This window comes from Peromyscus leucopus, chromosome 23 (assembly GCF_004664715.2).
Source record: "Peromyscus leucopus breed LL Stock chromosome 23, UCI_PerLeu_2.1, whole genome shotgun sequence".
NCBI lineage: Eukaryota > Metazoa > Chordata > Mammalia > Rodentia > Cricetidae > Peromyscus > Peromyscus leucopus.
Window position 1 is genome coordinate 34,753,075 of NC_051082.1, and position 19,642 is coordinate 34,772,716.

Sequence of the window (19,642 nt, forward strand, 5' to 3'; positions counted from 1 at the left end):
CTATGCTTGTATTTGATCTGTAGTCAGTGTTATAATTCACAATTCTCAAGAACAAAACATGCACCGCTTTCCAGTTTCCTGATAAAAGTAACCATAATCCAGCCATAGACCAATGCCACCTCTTCTTTCACTCGACTTTCCTACTCAGAGCCAAATCTCAACTGCTGTCAATGAATGACACAAAACTAACACAAACTGCTCTTAAGCAATGAAGAAAACACAAGCAAGACCAAGTTCATTAATTTTTCTAGTTAAAACAAAGTAAGTCGCCGGGCAGTGGTGGCGCCCGCCTTTATTCCCAGCACTTGGGAGGCAGAGCCAGGTGGATCTCTGTGAGTTCGAGGCCAGCCTGGGCTACCAAGTGAGTTCCAGGAAAGGTGCAAAGCTACACAGAGAAACCCTGTCTCGAAAAACAAAAACACACACACAAAAAAAAAAAACCAAAAAAAAAAAAACAAAGTAAGTCAAATACTCAAAAGAATTCTTCATTGTATACATATTTTCCTTATAATTTAATTGCATGATTTATAAAGCAAACTTGAACTGCCTCCTCTATTCTTTAGTTTTAGTTTATGTTTAAAGCACTCAAAAGGAGAGTGGATGCAATTTCCACAATACCCACAGCTGATACAGCTAAGACAGTAAGCAGGCATAACAGAAAAATAAGTAAGACCATGTATAAAAATGCTAATCTATTTTAGGAGATTCTGTCTGAAAAGTAAGCATGAATAAAAACCCAATTTATGTAAATCAATAATTCATTTATTGAATACTATACATTTCAAATGTGAATTAAAATGAGAAATTCTTAAAATAAATGTTAAGTACTAAAGCACAACAGCAACTATGAACATTTTTATATCCATATATAACTTGTATAAAACATTTAAACATTAAATGATATAAATTTCTCTATTTTCAATCTTGACTTTTCAAAAACTGAATTCTAAATAACTACTTACAGATTTATTTCATCACTCAACTTGACTGAAACCTCAACACAGTTTCTAGTCCTGTGAAAAGTACTGTAAAGATGCACTCAATTCTTCACTGGCATTTCTCTGCCTTGAAAAAAAAATCTAAATCGAAAAGAGGACTGTGATAATACAGGCTACAGTCCTCCCTAGATCTGGACTTTCCATCCCTACAGAGAAATATACAGAACAAACCGTTTGACCTAAGAATCTTGTTTCTTTTTATAGAAGCCCATTAGGACTACGGCTCAACACTGACAGACATTAAACCGACAGTGGTCTTTACACAAATGTTAGTAAGCTAAGGCTTGCAGCTCTGGAGGAAGCTTACCTCTCTGTAACACTGAACTATGCAACATTAGCCTCTAACTACAGTCCATCAGGGAAATCTCCCAGCGTGTAGCTCAGTTACTGAAAAATTTCCCCTTAAAATCCATACATCAAATTATTACATCACATTTATGAGAATCTCAACCAATGAGTATCACAACAGTGGATTTTTTTTTTAAACAAGCCTTTCAAATAACCATTTCATATCAAAATTGTACCAACCCATAGGGTCAAGAGAGTAACTGCTGAGGTGTGCCATAGGCGAAGTTCATGCAGACACTGAGTTCAGTGAACACAGGAAGGAAAAAGCAGTTACCTGGCTTTGCCGGGCACTTACCCATCATCCTCACTAAGAATGTCATGTGGTTACAGGAGGACTGCTGAGCAGAAAGCAGAGAAAAAGGAAAGCACACACAGAAAGACCATAGGAAAGAAAAGAAACATGACTTCTAAGATCACTAAGAAAAAGAAGAGCCGGGCGGTGGTAGCGCAGAGCCGGCGGTGGTGGCACACGCCTTTGATCTCAGCACTCGGAAGACAGAGCCAGGCGGATCTCTGTGAGTTCCAGGCCAGCCTGGTCTACAGAGTGAGATCCAGGACAGGCACCAAAACTACACAGAGAAACCCTGTCTTGAGAAACCAAAAAACCAAAAAAAAAAAAAAAAAAAAAAAAAAAAAAACCAAAAAAAACAAAAAACCTACAAGCCTTTCCTAAACAAATTTTCTTTCATTTTGATATAAAGAAACCAAACGACAAAAAATGACAACTGAAGACGGTATAATCATAATTACTAGCCCTGGATTAAATCATTAACAGTAAGAGTAACACTTTAATTTTAGATTTCTCATATGAAAATACAAAGAAGACTACAATACCCACCCCGAAAGCCCCAGCCTTTTAACAAGCTCTACTAAATGTAAACAGTTTTAACCATAAATACAACTGAGGGAACAACCCAGGAGGTTCTCTAACACTGTTCAATCTTCCCATTAGTTTACAAAATGTGTTTGAATTTAAAAACAAGCAAGAGCCGGGTGGTGGTGGCGCATGCCTTTAATCCCAGCACTAGGGAGGCAGAGCCAGGCGGATCTCTGTGAGTTCGAGGCCAGCCTGGGCTACCAAGTGAGTTCCAGGAAAGGTGCAAAGCTACACAGAGAAACCCTGTCTCGAAAAACCAAAAAAAAAAAAGCAAGAAAAAGAATTATTAAGACTGAGATCATGGCTAATCCTAGCACTTGGGAAGCAGAGGCAGGCAGATCTCTGAGTTCAAGGCCAGTGTGGTCTACAGAGCAAGTTCCAGGACACTCAAGTCTACACAGAGAAACCCTGTCTCTAAAAGCCCAAAAAAAAAAAGAGCTAGACCGATACCCTCCCTCCACACCAAGTCTGCAGTTATCACCAAACAGGTGTAATGCTGGTTAATGTGGTTCTGTCTAGTTCTACGATTAGTGCCTATACTACAGCTGTGTCCACACTACATTACTTATTTATTTATTTGGAGCTGAGGATCAAACCTAGGGCCTTAGCAAGCGCTCTACCACTGAGCTAAATCCCCAACCCAAATATTTTATTTTTAATGAAGATTATTGGAGTTAACAAACCATGTGCTGAGAGGTGTACTATGTATATAATCATTACAATACTATACCTGAAATGTGACAGGATTACTAGTAAGAAATCTTTAAAGAAAACCAGATTATTCCTAATATAAATGACTAAACCTTCCATTAAATCTCTAAAAAACATCAGTTAAAACTTTCCAACCCAAGGAAGAATGGTGGTTACTTGCGTGTAACCTCAGCACTTGGGAGGGGGCAGCAGGAAGGACCTGGAGTTTAGGTCATCCTCAGCGATGCAATGAGTTTGAAGCCGGCATGGGCAAACAATGTCTGGTGTTTTTTAAAAGGAAAGGTAAGAATCATTCTCTTTACTGTTGACGATCTTTTTCCCAAGAATTATCTTGTGGGCTTGCAAGTGGGTAAAAACAGCTACCAACAAGGCCAACTACCTGAGTTTCATCTTAGACACTCACACATGATGAAAGAGAGAACCAATTCTTCCAAGCTGCCCGTTGTCCTCTGACCTCCACAAAAGTGCAACGCCACAGGGACATGTAAGTGTGCATGCATACACATACTGGCAAGATTTAAAAAATGCAAAAACAAACAAACAAACAAACAAACAAACACTAAGAGTTATTTGTGACACAATGTCCTCTTTTTCCTGTGCATAACCTGACAGTGACAATGTAGTATGACTTCCCACAAAGAGATTGTTCTAAATCATCATTTACACACATATTCCATTCACTATATCTAGACACTGTCAGTTATAATCATTCCCCAAGTTTTTATAGTTTAGAGGCACTCAATCAATACTTCTATACCTATCAATGTTTCCTCTAAAAATATAAAGCGCAAAACCGTGAAAATATTTTACGTTAAACAATTTGGAAGTCAGAGAAATGGCTCAGTGGTTAAGAGCACTGGCTGCTCCCATAAGGCCGGCTGCTCACAACGGTCTGTAACTCCAGTTCCATTGCAGAGAGCGCCCTCTTCTGCCATTCTCAGATACTGCATGCACTGGTGCACATGCATGAAGGAAAAACAATCACACAAAACCATGATAATCTGAATAAACTAAAATCAATCTAACCACTGCTTTACAAAACAAAACAAAACAAAAAGAACAAAATAGACATAGAAAATTACTAATGGCTCTTCTACAATCTTTTTCAACAAATCTTAACTCCTTGCTACCCCGAGGACAGTTTAAAGAAAAAAATCTGGCATATATATATATATATATATATATATATATATATATATATATATATAAAAGAAGCTTTTTTTTTGTTATTGTTGGTTTTTTTTTCTTCTTCTTCTTCTTCTTTTGGTTTTTCAAGATGGGGTTTCTCTGTGTAGCTTTGGAACCTGTCCTGGATCTTGCTCTGTAGACCAGGCTGGCTTCCAACTCACAGAGATCTACCTGCCTCAGCCTTCCGAGTGTTGGGATTAAAGGCAGCTAGAAGCTATTGTTTTAATGGTACCTTATTTTAAACACAAAATAAAAATTGTTATTTGTTTTTTTGAGACATAGTCTCACTGGAACTTGCTATGTAGACCAGGCTAGCCTTGAACTCAAAGCTATCTGCCAGCCTGTCCCTGTTGGTGCTGGAATTAAAGGCATGCCTAGCATGTCAATATTATTCTATAAAGAGAGCCATCTCCAGCAGATTATTTGTCAATCACCTAATTTTGTTTCTCTTTCACAGTAAACTTACAAAAATATAGCTAATAATTTTAGTAGAAAAAATATTCAAGGTTGGGGATTTAGCTCAGTGGTAGAGCAAGCACAAAGTCCTGGGTTTGGTCCTCAGCTCTGAAAAAAGGAAAAAAAAAAAAAAAGAAATAAAACAAGAAAAAATACTCATAAATTGTATAACCCATAAAACTTAACTCTAAAATTACTAGCAATCTACCCTTTATACAATCACTGAATTATCTCTTCTGAATGATCATAGTACCCAAATGAAACTAATTCTTCTTTTTCCACAGCTCTAGTGTAATGTATGACTGCATGTGGAGTGCAGATTAACAACTGTTACAGTTCTAGCCCTTCTCAGTGAGAGGATTCATGTCAGCACACACTTACACACCAATGGACTCAGGTAGATGCACAGCTCTAAGGCACAGCTAATGACAGCAACAACAACTACTGGTCTATCTATCTCCAACATCTCCAATGGTAACAACACACTGTGCATGCCATTTACCTTTACTTAGGAAATCAGTTTCTGACAAGTTTGTAATAAAAAATTTGAATAAAATATGAACACTTCAAAGAAAATTTAGACACTATTAAATTTCATTTGAAATTATGAATCCTTTAAAGATTTACCAATATGTAAAACTAGAAAGTTCAATAATCTATATTAGAGATAAGCAAACTTCAAGTACCTAAATCAACTGTCACTTCAACAACAAACCCAATGACTTTATTTTAAACATAAATATATGAAACAATGTTTTCTTTAAAGGGGAGAATAATGGAAATAAAATGTCCCACCCGAAAAGCAGCACCCAAGTTCAACTTGAGTGCTTTACTAACAGGTTATACAAAGATAATCATAAATGTGCTTATCAGTTAGGTAGTCATTTTTACTCAAAGGCTAAAAACAAAACAAACCCCCAAATAACTCTAATTTGTTCTTACAGATTTAGAACACAAGCTGTGACACATCTTAAATACAGCAACGAATGGCTACTCAGTTCTTTCCAACGGAAACCACACTACAGTGAGGTGTGGCACTAGGGGCATTAAAATTACATCCAAATAAAAGGGGAAAAATGCTAAAAAAATTAACAGGTAAATTTTACATTTTTATTAGCTTTTAGCATCTAATAATTAGTTGATATTAGTATCTTTCATGTCATAGTCACTCATTATTTTTATTCTTCTTTAAAAAATGAGGCACAATGCTTGGAAGAATTCAGTAATTTTCTACCTTTAAAAAGTCTTTGAGAGGCCGGGCAGTGGTGGTGCATGCCTTTAATCCCAGCAGCTGGGAGGCAGATCTCTGTGAGGTCGAGGCCAGCCTGGTCTAGAAAGTGAGATCCAGGACAGCCAGGGCCACAAAGAGGAACCCTGTCTCAAAAAACAAAAAAAACAAAAAAAATAATAAATAAAACAAAACAAAAGTTTTTGAGAATGTAGACTTCCCTTCCACCAAGAGAGTTTATAATTTTAAAAATTACACAGGAATGATTAATGATCTCTGAATGATTATTATTCAGAAATACAAAACGATAAAGTTGAGTCTGTAAAAGAAACCTAGAAATGTACTTATTTATAGTCTATATCTCAGAAAGGCAATCTTCTATTCTGTCAAAAAAAAAAAAAGTTGGATAACTAAGAGCTTATTATCCATGAGCAGAGCCTCTCCTTTATTTTTATTTTTTTGGTTTTTCAAGACAGGGTTTCTCTGTGTAGCCCAGGCTGTCCTGGAACTTACTCTGTAGGCCAGCCAGCTGGCCTCAAACTCACAGAGATCCGCCTGCCTTGCAGCTTAAATGAAGCTCCTTAGATCACGTGTGCACGTTGAGTCCATATGCGTGAGGATAGGTACGAGCAGAGGCTAGTGGAATTGGAGTGACAGGTGGTCATGAGCCACCTTTTATGGGTGCTGGGAATCAAATGGGGTCCTCCGGAAGAGCCCTTGCTCTTAACCGCTGACTCATCTCTCCAGTCCTAAATAAAGTCTCCCTTTTTTTTTTTTCACTTTTTGGTTTTTCGAGACAGGGTTTCTTTACACTAAGTAAAGTTTTTTAAGGAAACAGTGTATCTAAAAGTTACTTCACCTATCCCGAAGTTTAACCTTTTAGTATGGTTTTCAAACTGTGTTCATTTAAATAATATACTGGAAAACACAAATCAAAATTAAAAAGCAATCTTATGTCAAAAAGATATGTATAATGTCTATATACATATATAGATACACCTACACACAGAACATGGGTTAGCATATTCCTACTACATGTTTAGTTAGGATGAACAAATACATACAAACACACATGTGTTAAACAAGGTAAGAAGATAGAAGTCAGGATCTACTCAATATTAACAGCAGGAAAGTAAAGTGCAAGCAAACAGCAGCAGTCACAGTCTTAGTAATGGCGACATGATTAAATTCAAAGACCTGGCTGACAATCCTTTATCTAGTTTTCAGTCTCACAACTTGAAGGTTTTAAAATAACACACAAAGATTACACGATTTAAAATAGGCTATTTAGTAAAAAAAATTAAGGGTCGTGACATATTAACAAGCCAAAGCATACACAGGACTGTGATAAATTAATTTTTTAAAATTACATTGTAACTAGCTGGAATTTTTCTTAGAAAAATAAACCAGAGAGTAAAGAAACACTTTCTATACGACACTGGAAACTAGGTATTCTGGTAAGAAGTGGTGGGGCTCCTGGTACTGCTCAACAGGAACAGACCAGGAACAGCACTGTTTGACAATGGGAATGAATTACAAGACTCTGAAATGAAGTAATACATCTATGTTTTAAAAATCCAAGAAAAAGAATATAATTGAATAGAGGAAGCTACTCAGTGAAAACAGTTGGCTCCACAGTAAGGATTAGAACCAGGAGAAATAAAACTGCACAAGACAAATGTTCTTTACCAGTGCTAAGCAATTATCCAAAGTATTTTTATATCAGAATTATATTGCATCAAATTTAACAACAGCACAAAAGCTGAGCTGTCTTTATCAGAACTGTCTGACAGGCTTTTTAAACTCTGTGACGTGCCTTGCCTCTAGCCGTCCTAGAACTCCAAGTAGGACGGAGTAGGGAGACGGCCTAAGAGGGATCTGGGGAGATATATATATATGTCTCTCCCTTGATCATGTGAGTCTGGAGAGCAGAGAGCCCCCACCTTTGTCCCCCGGAAAGGAAGGGGTCTGAATGGAAACATATGACCCACAAGATGATTAATACACCTACTGACTAACATTTGCTGGGAAATTCTGTTTGAACTATGTGAGATGCTAATTATGGCTTAGAGCTAATTTTGTCACACTTATGAATTTGCTGAAACATAATTCACTAGTATGCCAAATTAAAGGAATCAACTATAAAGTATTGTATAAAAAGCTGGTGTTTCTGTATATTTAGGGTAATGAAGGGAAAATGTTGGTTTTTATGAAAATTTAAAGTATGAACTATTAAAAAAGCAGTTCAACAGTATTTAAAATAGATTAGTTTAAAATTGAGTTTTAGAAAAAAAATCCTAGTTCCCTTTTCATTCTACTATTCACAATAACCAAAAGCATTATCACAAAAGATTATAAAAACATTTAAAATACAATTTTATGCGACTTTTATTTGTACTTTAGGATCTAAACAACTGTAGGGAATGCCTTTGTGGGGCAGCACAAAGTGGTTTTCTTTTTATTTGAAGCTATTCAAATTTGAGACAGGCTCACTACTTTGCTCTAAAGTCCTCGGCCCTGTCAGCTAACCCAGGCAACCTAAGAGCTATCTGTGACAGCAGCTTGACTGTGGGAGCCTACAGAGCCTACAGAGCCTACAGAGCCTCCCCACCTCGGCTCCCCCGGGAGAGGGAGGGGTCTTTGTGTGCTTTTCTGTGGTGGTTCCACTGAATTCATCACAATAGAGATGGACATTTGAAATTCATAACGATCCAACATCTGAGCAATCTTCTTCCGAGACACACCATGTTTATTCCTCCTACCAAAAAAAGAAAAGGATTTTACATCTTTTCTTTTCTTTCTTTTAGAAAGCCAAGGTTTAGAGATTCAGTTATGTTACAGTAACAGTATAAAGTCTACATGGTACTTTATAAACATGAGAAGACACACTTTGTTCATCCTTGCTTATACAAGACTGATACTTGCTATTTTCAGAGGACACAGTTAAATAATTACAGCCTCTTACAGAGAATGCTCACTGAAAACATTAGGTATACAGCAAAATAGAAGTGTTTTCTTAAAGAGAAAGAACATGAAGTTGGAGAATGGAATCTGGGAGGAATTGAGGGACAGGAAAGAATATGATCAAAAAATATTACATGAAATTTCTTTAAACATTTTAAAAGGGAAAATTTTTTTTAATTAAAAGAAAAAAAATTTATGAGCTAGTGTTTTGAGACTTACAAAGAAATGAATGGATTTCCCAGGACTTACCAAAAATGAAAATTATTTATCAGTTACTTTATGACACTTCCTCTTGTATTTATTATTATTGGTTTTATGAGACAGGGTCTATTTATTATTATTGGGTATTTTGAGACAGGATCTCTCTGGCTGTCCTGGAATTCACTCTGTAGACCAGGCTGGCATTGAGAATTCACAGAGTTCTGCCTGTCTCTGTCTCCCAAGTGTGGGGATTAAAGGCCTGCACCACCATGCCTAACTTTTCCTATTGCATTTTAAAATTTCATATTACTAGTACCTTATTATTAGAAACATAATAGGATGTTAATTGAAAAATTAGATAAAAAGAATATATAATATATGACTATTTATATATGCATATGTAAGTTGAAAAAAAGGCAACATTAAGTCATGATATCAAGACAAAAAACTACATGGCAAAACTTCCGAAAAACATAGGCAGTAAGAGATTATCAGGTCAAACAACAACAACAACAGCAAAAACTGAACTGTGACAAGCAGCTGAGGGACAGCTGAGTATGTGTGCCATGCAAAGTCCTTGTTCAGCTTTGGTCTCCCTAGTGCTGGGGTTACAGGCATGTGCCACCAAGCCCCGCTCTTCCTGTAATTTTCTTTATGTAAGTTTTGGACAAGAGAAGTTCTTGACACTCAGGCCTTTGGACAGTTTATTTACTCTCAAGAGATTCCTACAATATGACTCTGACTCTGCGAGACTCCAAGACAACACACAGGAACAGGCTTTACATTCATAGTATTGTTCTTGCTTTACTAACTCATTTTTCCTAGAAATAAGCCACAAAAGACACATCTATTTTTCTAATCTGATGTTTCTCACTCAAAGTTTAAGAACAACAACAATAGAGACAGAAGAAAAAAATAAAACAGATCCAAGGTTAAAAATTGGTAAGAAGCCAGTGGTGGCACACGCCTTTAATCCCAGCACTGAGGAGGCAGAGACAGGCAGATCTCTGAGTTCAAGGCCAGCCTGGTCTACAGAGTGAGATCCAGGACAGGCACTAAAACTACCCAGAGAAACCCTGTCTCGAGAAAAAACAAAAAAACAAAAAAGGTAACAAATGGGCTAGGGGAATTTACCAGTGTTAGCCCACTATCGTGGCATGCTTGAAACCCTGGGGTCAATCCCCAGCACAAAAAAATAAAACTTAAAAAAGTCAGTAGTAAAATATGACTAAATCCACAAGATGCCAAAATCAGCAATTTGATTCTACCCAATTCTTCCAAAATTCAAATTAAGCTACATATCAGTTAAAATAAAGTGGGCTGTTAACTTATATTAAGAAATTATTTCCTTGGCCATGCTGGTGTACATCTTTAATCCCAGCACTTGGGAGGCAGAGGTAGGTGGATCTCTGTGTGTTTGAGGCCAGCCTGGTCACCATAGTGAGTTCTAGGTCAGCTAGAGCTACATAGTGAGAACAGAACAAAGCAAGCAAACAAACAAATTACTACGTCATAACAGTATCTCAAACATAAATGAAGCCATAAGTTTAGGACAGTTTAATCACTCAGACATTCATAGGCCACCATTCAACTATCTTTAGTTTTAAATTTCCACTCTTCCACCTTGAGTGTAACATACAGAGTTTGGTAGCAAACAATGTCAGTCAGAGACTATTATCAGCAGATAGCACACAAACCACTGAGAGAGTAGTCAAAGGAATGAAAGCTGGGGAAAGAAATGATTTGGGCCCCATACACAGAACAGCCTGAAGGCCGGGATACGGCCAATGGCAGAATAATGTGTTTACTGTGAGCACATTCAGGCTCCTTCAACAGTACCAGAAAATAAACAATAACAGTTGGAAGCAAAAAAGGGGCAAACTTTGATGAAAGATAAAAGGGGAGGTTGTATTTATATAATTTTCTGAACATACTAAAAAATACTGAATTGTCGGGGTTAGGGATTTAGCTCAGTGGTAGAGCGCTTGCCTAGCAAGCACAAGGCCCTGGGTTCGGTCCTCAGCTCTGGAAAAAAAAAACAAAAACAAAAACCTGAATTGTCTATTCGAAATGGGTCAACTGTAAGCTATACAAATTATACTTCAATAAAACTGTTACTAAAAGGGAGTGAATCCAAACAAGACAAGCAGTGACGTGATGGGCAGGACACTGGCAAACACAAACGAAGAGTCAGGCTCCCAGTCCTGATCCAGTCTCTCACAAGACTCTCAGTCTAAAATCTAGAAAGCTCTCAAGAGTACTTGCCTAGCATATATGAAACTCTGGACTTATTTTCCCAATGTGAGTAAAACAAAAACAAAAACAAACAAACCCCAAACAAAGCCAAACCTCCAAACAACCCCACAAACCCTTAGTCTTCCTGGGCAGAAAACGACCCTTCACAGAAACTAGAGCACACAGACTCTTTCTTCTTTAAAATGACTGGTTGTAATTTGCAACAGAAATGTTAAGATGTCTGAAATGACATATTACTCAGACTCCGATGGGATAATAAAACAAGCCAAATGCATGTTACCACTGTAGAAAAAGAAAAAAAAGGAATTCCCAAATACTGGATCCCACGGCTCTTGGGACAGGATTATAGAAAGAGGGAAAAGTCAGAACAAGGTGAAAACACCATGTACAAAGCTGACGATGGGACCTACAACAGGGTCAGGATGGTGGAGGGGAGGGAGATGCTCTAATGCACATTACCAGTCAACAAACTTAATAAAAGCATTCACATTAAGACAAAGCACCAAGCACGTTTAGTAAAATATAGTTAATACAATTTTGACAAGGCAAAGCTCTTCAAAAACTTGTTCCTCTTAAAAAAAATAAATAGTCCCTGCTCCCAACAAAGACGTCAATCAAAGCCAGAAAGAAACCAAACACACAAAGACAAATCAAAGAAACAAGACAAGGATTCAATAAAAAAAGAGGCTCTTACTTTTCTAATTCTTCAGGATCAAACTTCCACCAAGTTTCCGGTTCATGAAACTCTACTCTGTATCCTTTTCCTATGGCCTACACAGGGGAGGGAGAAGACAAACCCAGAGAACATGCTTAAGGAAAAGAAGGCACACGGACAGGCATTTCATCTGACAACAGGAAGGCCACTCAACCAAGAAAAATGCTTCTTGGCAAAATGTGGCTTAGAAAAATGTTAAGACTATATAATTGAACGAATTCCAATTATTATCTTCAAGTCCAGGAGTAACTAAGAAGAGCACATTCAACCATCATAAACACCATTCCCAATTTTTAAGCTAAAAAAACCCCAACAAAACTATTTAGAAAGCAAGGGAAAATGTCTTAATAAAGACAAACATACCAAAATTTCAGAGTATGAAAATTTGTTAAGAATAAAAAGACAAGCCAGGTGGCAGTAGCGCACACCTTTAATCCCAGCACTCGGGAGGCAGAGCCAGGCGGATCTCTGTGAGTTCGAGGCCAGCCTGGTCTATAGAGCGAGATCCAGGACAAGCACCAAAACTACACAGAGAAACCCTGTCTTGAAAAACTAGAAAAAGAAAAAACAAAAAAAAAAAAAAAAAAGACAAAAACTTGCATGTCAACTACTTACCATTTCCACATATGGTTTCATTTCCCAGGCTTGTGTATTAGTATTGTCTATTATAACTGGAGATCTCCCCTGATCGATAGCTTGTTTTGCTGAAATAAAAACATATAAGTAAAATTTAAATATTTGTTATTAAGAAATACAATACATCTTTGCATTTAAAATGAAAACTATAGTAGCTCTTCAGTAAGTACCGTGAAATACAAGACATACCAGAGATAAAATACAAGATATGTTCTGGACTGGATGCTGGTTTTAACAAAACAAACAAACCAACCCCAACAAACTGCAAAAACACATCTTGGAGTGTTTTGTCCATTTACAGCTAATGAAGTTTTCAGTCTAGACCCAAATTTCATTAACAGGAAATAAAGGTGATAAACAGCAAAGTGTAAGAAGCAAAGATTTACTTACACAGAGGAAATTTTTACATGAAAAGTGTAACAAAACACTGAGGCATTAAGCAAGATCTTTTATAGGTCAAAACAGTTTTTCTGTAATATAAAAATGACGTGAGAGATGGCTCAGACGGATAAGCACTTGCCATGCAAGCCTGAAACCTGAGCCCATTCCCTGGAAGCTACATTAAAATACACATCTACAATTCCACAACTCTTACAGCAAGATGGAGGCGGAAACAGGAGAACGGGTCTAACCCTTCCAGTCCAGCTAGCCTGGAGCAGAGTGCAGCAACAGATACAAGAGAGATCCTGCCTCAAAACAAGATGGAAGGAGAGATCACTCTTGAAAAAAGGTTGTTCTTTGATCTCCACACACACTGAGCACATGTGCACCTGCTCTCTCTCTCACAAACACACACAATAAATAAATAAAAAAGAAAGGCATGGTGAGGCATGACTTTAATCCCAGCACTCAGGAGGGAGAAGCAGGTGGATCTCTATGAGCTCAAGGTCAGCCTGGTCTACAAAGAAAGTTCCAGGACAGCCAGGGCTACAGAGACAGTGGTACGGTAAATACACTTAGAATTACTAATGGGGAAATAGCAAGGTTGTTTTTTAGATCTGTGTGGTGAATAAATATTTTGGAGTGATTATTGGTTGGAAAAGTGGTTAGTGAGGTGGAGAAAATTAGGCGTGTGTAGAAAATAAGTTGATTAGGGTTGTAATTGCTATTAGTGTGACTAAGGGGAAGTTGTTATTTTTCAGTAGTTCAGTGATAATAATTCACTGGGTGGAAACCCTGTTAGTGGACGGCGGCTTCCCCCAGAAAGGAGAGCTAGGGAGATGACAGGTAGTACGACTGAGAGGTAGTATGGCTGGTGTTTTGTTTCCTGTAAGTGACATGGAGTTGACTGACGTAAATGAACAGGTGTGGAGCATAGTGAAGAAGGAAACTGTGAGGAGGATACACTACTTTAGAAGTGTGACGGAGAGGTTGTAGGGAGAGTAGAAATGATTTATCCTATATGGGTAATAGATGAATATGCTGAAATTCTTTTGTGTTTGTGTCTAGTTGAGTTCATTTCATGCTCCAGTAAGGACTGAAAGGGTTGCTGATGTGATGAGGATATTTGGGTCTATGAGTTCACTAATTTGTCATGTGAGGAGAATTAGGCCTATGTGGAGTGGGATTCCTTGGGTAATTTCTGGTAGTCATGAGTGGAATGGTGATAATCTCAAAGAGAAAAAAAAGGAAAGAAAAAACTTTTTAAGTCATGCTTTTGAACGTAAGTATAAAAGAAAGGCACTACCCACAAGTAAAATTTCCTATGTCACGTAGCTCAATACGACAGTTCAGCTGATTTTTGTGGATTTCTTAGACTCATGATTCTCAAATGTGTGACTGAAGGGAATGCAACTGTAATTTTAAACCCTCTTTATTGCAATGTCATTCCTTGACCCCGAGGGAAGAGTCACTGTCACAGAGAGCCATTTGTTAATGACAGCAGTGTATGTATACCTCAGGGAGAGCAGACAAGAAAATTAACTTCTGAAAAATGATCAGTTGAATGCAAAAGATGGAAATTTTCTCGACATACAGGATTCAAACTACTAAATTCAATATAATGTAATGAGGCATGTCCAACCTGCATTTCATAGGCCACATGTGGCAGAGAATCGTCATGATTTGTGGCCCACCACAAAATTGTAAACTCACTTAAAACATCATGAGATTTACTTTCCGCAACTTTTTTTTTTTTTTTTTTTGTAACTAGGCTCAACAGTTCTTGAGAGTGAACTTTGCAGAGAACAGGGTTGGGTTGCAATGTCACAGGCCTGGACGCACTTGTTTATGGTATGGAAGGGGAAATGCCCCCCATGGGCTCACATGTTCAAACAATCCCCTAATGACAATAACACTGTTTTGGACCTGTGAGAGGTGGGGGCATGGCTAGAGGAAAGGGGTCCTCTACTTCCTGACAGTAGATACCATGATGACAGGACCAGCTGCATCACTCACATTCCTGTCATGCCTTCCCTGCCAGGGATCCCTTCTTAAACTGTGAGCCCAAACAAGCCCTTCTTTTTTTTTTTTTTTCCCGAGGCAGGGTTTCTCTGTGCAGCTTTGCGCCTTTCCTGGATCTCGCTTTGTAGACCAGGCTGGCCTCGAACTCACAAAGATCCTTTCCTGGATCTCGCTTTGTAGCCCAGGCTGGCCTCAAACTCACAAAGATCCTCCTGCCTCTGCCTCCCGAGTGCTGGGATTAAAGGCATGCGCCACCACGGCCCGGCTAACAAGCCCTTCTTTAAGTTGCTTCTTGCTGGGTATTGGGTCTCAGCAACAAGGAAGTACCAAATACAGATATGTTTAGGGCAGGCAGATTCTAGAGCCTAGTTAATTAATGCCTTATTCACTGAGCCATCTTGTCAGCCCAAAAGTAGGTTTTTAAAAGTAACTTATAGCACATGTATTTTTTTAGATAGTTCTAGATCTATCCCAAATTATAATCATTTAGAGGATTAAAAACAAAAAAACACAAAAAACCCGGAGCTAGAGAGATAGCTCAGCTGTTAGGAGCACTGATTGCTCTTCAGGGATGCAGGTTCAAATCCCTGCACCCCTGTGGTGGCTCACAACTGTCTGTAATTCCAGTTCCAGAGATCTACATCCAAGTAAATCACCCATACACATAAAATTTTTTAATGAAAATATTTTTTTTAAGGTCCAGTTTTTAGGCTTCATTCTAAACCAAATTGAAGCAGAATCTCTAGGGCTGAGCCCCAAGGACAAGCCCTTTTTTAAAGGTGAGGGAATCCCTATATGATTCAAATGGATTATCAGGATTGAGACCACTATTTACGATGGAAAGAAACTGACCCATGTCTTCTAAAATTAAAGTATTTGATAGGGTTCTCATAATATCAACAAGGAAAACTAACATAGGCATTGTTTAAGATTTAAGGACATCAGCATTATACAGGGTGGAAACTGCTTTCAGAATACAAAATAAAGGTATAAGAGTTTTATGAATTAGTCATAAGGTGCAAAAATAGGAAGCGTATTGAAATGTCCCCCACCTGTATTTTATCAGCTTATGTTTTCCTTTTTTTTGGTTTTTCGAGATAGGGTTTCTCTGTGTAGCTTTGCGCCTTTCCTGGAACTCACTTGGTAGCCCAGGCTGGCCTCGAACTCACAAAGATCCGCCTGCCTCTGCCTCCCAGTGCTGGGATTAAAGGCGTGCGCCACTACCGCCCGGCCCCATCTTATATTTTCTACAGGTCATCCCATTTTATCTAAACTCACTGATTCTTACAAACTTTACCCGAGAGGGCAAATATAATTACTATCATGTCTTACATAAGAAATTGGGACTCTGGGTTATTAACAGTCTGTCAAAGTCATTCAGTGGCAAAAGTCTGTAAGTTAAAATAAAACCCAGGTACAACTCAAGGTCAAATACTCCATCCCAGGAGCCTTGGCCCAAAACAAACCTCTGCTCTGGTTCCAGTCATGGGCATCACCAAGTTGATTAACATTGTACCTGTACCCATCTTGATGATGAAAATAGTCATCAGTGCTGAACACGATGCCATCGCGACTCTGACCAAGCAGAATTCTGTTAACAAAAGAAATCATAAGGTCTATGACAAGCTAGCAATGGACACCTGGCGTTGACTCCTTAAGGCCACTGCAGGCAGAACAGTAGAGGAGCCAATCCTTTCAAACTGTCCAGATTCTAAACATCACTTCAAACTTCACTCTATCCAACTACAGAGATGAAAACTCTAGACCAGCATTTGCATTGTGACTTTAAAACACCATGCACTGCTTCCCAAATAACATCAGCTAACAATTATGCATGTTTTAACTTTGTGTGAATTGGTACTGAATACCTAGAACTGTCTCTCTCTGGTACAAGTAATGTAAAAACCACGTAAGATTAAGTAAGAGATCCATCCTGGAGAAACAGATTTGATCCAGAACAGCTTTCACAAACTCATTTCCATCAAGCACAAACACAGAAGATCCACATGTGAGAGTAAGAAATAACCCAAGACATAAGATTGCAAACCACCTGGGCTCTGCCAAAGTACAACAAACCTTAGCGATTGTTACATGAAATTAATCACTGAATACTAAATAAAAATGTCTCAGATCAGATCAGTAACAAGTAAGCTCTGCTTTGAAAAAAAATGATGCCATCTTACAATGATATACAGTAAGTGGGGATATGTGGACAGAAAGACAAATAGAAGCTGAAAAGAATTCAGAATCCTGGACTACCAGTTCTAAAGTTCTTAGCTATTCAACCACAGTATTTTTCATAAACAAACAAACAAAAGGAAACCAAATCCACTACACTTACCTTGGCCTGTACAAGTAATTTACTTTACATATCGGGAGGCAGAGCCAGGCGGATCTCTCTGAGTTCGCGGCCAGCCTGGTCTACAGAGCGAGATCCAGGACAGGCACCAAAACTACACAGAGAAACCCTGTCCCAAAAAACACCCCAAAATAAACAAACAAACATGCTCAAGCCCTGTGTATACAACTGTGTGATATTTGCATATGAACTACATACATCTTACATATACTTTAAACCATTTTTGGATTACTTATATTACCTAATCCAGTGCAAACAGCCATGTCCACCACATTGTTTAAGGAGTGATGATAAGAAAAGCCGTCTGTAGCAATGAAAGTTCCGACTATCAAGAGAATTCCCATCAGCAGTGAGACTGGGAGTGAGACAAGGCTTTGGACCCTACAGAAAACATCCTGCAGCCTCACTCTTCCCTCTCAATCAACAACCAGGGGACAGGGGAGCATGTGAAGGAGGTGGAAGGGGTAGTCGGTAGAAGTAACTGACGAGTAAAACAATCCAGTCCTAGGATGAGTTGAGAGTGCCTCCTACCAAAAGGTAGTAGGAGGACTTCTTCAGCTACTAACATGACAAAGGCCTTTGCTCCGCCCCACAGCTTTTAAGACCTTAAAATAAAAAATGGTATCACGTATCAAAGTGGCAAACTTTAAATCTGAATTATAGTGTATTATGTATTTTGTAGTAAGTTCTAGCAGAATTACAGCAAATTACATTAAATAAACTAAATAGAAGTTAGGGTTTGTGTTGTCTATGTATTTCTTTGGAGGAAATAGAGTTGGATTTCAAGGTTTTTTTGGTTTTGGTTTGTCAAGACAGGGTTTCTCTGTGTGGCTTTGGAGCCTTTCCTGGAATTCATCTGTAGCTCTTGAACTCACAGAGATCCACCTGCCCTTGCCTCTCAAGTGCTGGGGGAAAAAGGCGTGTGCCACCACCCTGCCAGATTTCAATTTTTATAGTTTTCTCCTAACTATAGCTGACATGTCTATATTTGCTTAAATAGATAACTTGAGATATAAAAAAAAATGCTTCAATGATGTGTTTTTATCTTTGTGCTGTTTCCAGGTCAGAAAATTAGAAAAGGACCATGAGAGGACCGAGATCTTAAGGGAGGGAGAGAAATCAAGGTTACATACCACACGTGAAAGAAAGCAGGAGAATTAGCTGAGGAAGAAAGGAAGCCAGGTGGGGTGGGGGCGGGAGTGAAATGCCACAATGAAATTGATTAGTTTGTATGTTAGCCTAGAAAGCCTGATTTCAAAAGAACTACAAAAGATTTTTAATCCTTTTTTTTGTGAATGGAAAACAATTTTTTTTGAAATTATTTCTTTTTTAAAATTTGTTTTGCTTTTTTTAAAAAAATATCATTTATTTATTTATTTATTTATTTATTTATTTATTTATTTATTTATTTATTTATTTATTATGCATGCATGCATGTATTCCTGCAGGCCAGAAGAGGACACCAGATCTCATTATAGATGGCTGTGAGCCACCATGTGGTTACTGGGAATTGAACTCAGGACCTTTGGAAGAGCAGCCAGTGCTCTTAAGCTCTGAGCCATCTCTCCAGCCCCCAGGAAAACAATTTTTAAAGCTAAATGTTGGGGCGATAGAGATGGCTCAATGGTTAAGGTCACTGACTGCTCTTGCAGAAGGCTCAGGTTCAATTCCCAGCACCCATCTGACAACTATGGAGGGAATCCAATGCCTCTTTCTGATCTCCAAGGGCACCAGGCATGCAGACACAGGCAAAACACTTAACACATACACTTTTGTTTTTGTTTTTTCAAGACAGGGTTTCTTTGTGTAACAGTCCTGGCACTTGCTTTGTAGACCAGGCTGGAACTCACAGAGATCCACCTGCCAAGTGCTGGGATTAAGGCATGCGCCGCCATTGCCCAGCCCCAAAGACCTTCTTGAATACATAAATCATAATGAGTAACAGTTGAGGCTGACTTGAGACATTTTCTTCCCAGACAGCAGGAAGTGTGCACACATCCTTTTCAAACTCCACAACTATCTCGGGCATGAAGCTTCACTTCAGGAAATTAAAAAAGCGCTTATCAACCTAGGGGAATGGGATACTCTATCAAGCATCTGAACCAAAAGAAACATATTTTCAAAATTCTTATACTTGAATTATCCCTTCAAGTCTTCTAGATGCAGTCTCAAAATGTTAGTATCTTGGAACTAAGTAAATCAAACAACTAATTAAACACTATCAGTGGCCATTTGAGTCACAGTTTCTCAAAAGAGCTATCTTTTGAGAACTTACCATGACACACATCTCTATGATCTCATT

General features: G+C 38.3%; 1 protein-coding gene across 5 annotated transcripts in view; it reads right to left on the reverse strand.

The window, feature by feature from the left end:
• N4bp2l2 (NEDD4 binding protein 2 like 2) overlaps nt 1-19,642 on the reverse strand; it is a 67,252-nt gene that overhangs the window by 38,436 nt on the left and 9,174 nt on the right. For 3 of the 5 annotated variants that reach the window (XM_028878099.2, XM_028878100.2, XM_028878103.2), the window contains exons 3-6: nt 16,448-16,572; nt 12,558-12,646; nt 11,922-11,998; nt 8,418-8,564 (exon numbers count right to left, since the gene is read on the reverse strand). In XM_028878099.2, coding sequence (XP_028733932.1) covers nt 8,418-8,564; nt 11,922-11,998; nt 12,558-12,646; nt 16,448-16,572 — 438 coding nt within the window. Of the gene's footprint in view, nt 1-6,194; nt 8,565-11,921; nt 11,999-12,557; nt 12,647-16,447; nt 16,573-19,642 lie in introns of those variants that run through there. The other 2 variants (XM_037198394.1, XM_028878102.2) reach the window with 2 other exon arrangements.